Source organism: Elephantulus edwardii, unplaced genomic scaffold (genome assembly GCF_000299155.1).
Source record: "Elephantulus edwardii isolate Elephantulus edwardi_28Jun2011 unplaced genomic scaffold, EleEdw1.0 scaffold00122, whole genome shotgun sequence".
In the NCBI taxonomy this organism is placed as follows: Eukaryota; Metazoa; Chordata; class Mammalia; order Macroscelidea; family Macroscelididae; genus Elephantulus; species Elephantulus edwardii.
The window spans coordinates 9,711,915-9,713,968 of record NW_006399872.1 but is presented as its reverse complement, the minus strand read 5'-3'; the positions used below and the strand labels follow the sequence as shown (position 1 = coordinate 9,713,968).

Here is a 2,054-nt window from a genome sequence, read left to right as displayed (position 1 = left end):
ATTAAAATTATTAAAAAAATAAAATAAAATGTAAATTTAAAAAATGAAGAAGGTAATATATACTCCAAAGTACTGAGGAGCAATGATGTCATTTAGGTGACTAAGGTGTGCCTGATCCAGGCCATAGTCTTAGCAGTTACTTGGTATACATAAGAAAGCTGGACAAGGGCAAGGGATGATAGAAGTAGAATTGATGCCTTTGAGCTGTGGTGCTGAAGAAGAGCATTTAATATACCATGGACTGGTAGGAGAACAAACAGGTTTGTCCTAGTGCAAGTGAGACGAGGCTGTTCCTTGGAGGCAAGGATTCTAAAGCTTTGTCTGATATCCTTTGGACATCTTGCAAGAAGGAACCAGTCCTTGGAGTGGCATGTCATGCTTGGGAAGGTGCAGGGACAGCGCAAGAGAGTAAATCCCTTAATGAGATGGTTTGATTCACTGACTAGGGTAATGGGGGTAGATGTATTAGAGACAATAAGATTGGCACAGGATAGAGCAGGGTTTAGGGCTGTTGTACATATGGTTGTCATGAGTCACAGATGACTCAATGGCACATGACAACAGCAATATATATTCATTTTACAAATAAAGAAAATGAGATAGACATTAACCACTTTGCTTGAGGTTAAAAGGCATGACCAGGATTTGAATCTAGGCAATCTGATGATTCCAGATGTCATTCTCACCCAGTATAGTCTACTGCCTCTTGAAAACAAATTGACCTAAATGTATTTTTTTCTGTATGAGGGCTGACATTTTATTTTGTAGAGTTGTATTTTCAAAGCCCTGCTAAGTTGAAAAATGCATTGTCTTAAATATTTTGTTATATTTTATTGTAACCAAACTATTTTCTTTGGGTAACTATTGATTCAAAAATGAAAATGCAGTTGATTTGTTTGATTAACAGTCTGTGTTTGGGGTTGGGTTTTTTTTTTGTTTTTTTCAGATCGTGTTTTTCATAGTAATGAAACTACTAAAAATGTGTATGAAGAAATAGCAGTACCCATCATAGAAGCTGCCATACAAGGCTATAATGGTTTGTATTCACTGCAGTCTGCAGTAACATTTTAGGTTTTGTGTGCTTCGTCAACAAATTATAGCCATTTTATACACTGTGTATTTGTTTCTAATCTATGTGTTGTGTGTGTTTTGCTTTTTTCCAGGTACTATATTTGCTTATGGGCAGACTGCTTCAGGAAAAACGTACACTATGATGGGGTCACAAGATTACTTGGGAGTAATACCCAGGGCAATTCATGATATTTTCCAGAAAATTAAAGAGGTGAAATACTTAGCTAAATTTATACTGCATATTAGTAAGAGTGTAATCAGATGGCAATTCATTCTTTCTTTCTCTCTCTCATCTCTCTCTTACACACACACACACACACACGCACGCACATCTTTTTCATCTCTTCCCTTCTCTCTTCTCCTCCTCCCTTCAATTTATCTGTTATTCTTCATTGCATATTTATGAAGTTTCCTCTTGCAACCCCTTTTCATGGAATCGAACACTAGTCTTATGTATGAATCACCACTATAAATTATATAAAGTGTTTTCCTCTTGTAATGATAAAAGAATGTAGAATTTTATTTCTCTCTTCCCCCCCTCCCATGTTTTTACTGGTTTACATGCACTCATTGTGTTTCATACATATACAATATACCATGTGTTTTATACAAGCTTTCATTTGCATTGTTTTGTTCATGTAAATTGTATTTTATACAGTCATCCATAAACATTGTATTTTATTTAATTCTTGAGCTGTCAGATCATGGGTTGGACAATGGAAGATATTTTCTGAAGGGACTTGGCAGATGTGAAGGGTTATCCTGGTGGAGGGTGGAGCTGGAAAGTAAGTGGGTCAAGGCTCTGGGCTAGGGGTGGGGTCAACACTGTAATAATGCTTAACTCCACAATAAGGGATTTATCTTTCACTGCTTCACAAATTGCTTGTCTGTCAGATACTCCTCTAAATCTGAACATTCAGATTAAGACAGACTAGGAAGAAGGATTGGCCACCCACTTCTGAAATAGCAGGCCTCTGAAAACC

At 36.8% G+C, this 2,054-nt stretch overlaps 1 protein-coding gene across 1 annotated transcript in view; it reads left to right on the top strand.

The window, feature by feature from the left end:
• CENPE (centromere protein E, 312kDa) overlaps window positions 1–2,054 on the top strand; it is a 131,999-nt gene that overhangs the window by 17,919 nt on the left and 112,026 nt on the right. The window contains 2 exon segments of the mRNA XM_006893116.1: window positions 947–1,036; window positions 1,164–1,282. Coding sequence (XP_006893178.1) covers window positions 947–1,036; window positions 1,164–1,282 — 209 coding nt within the window.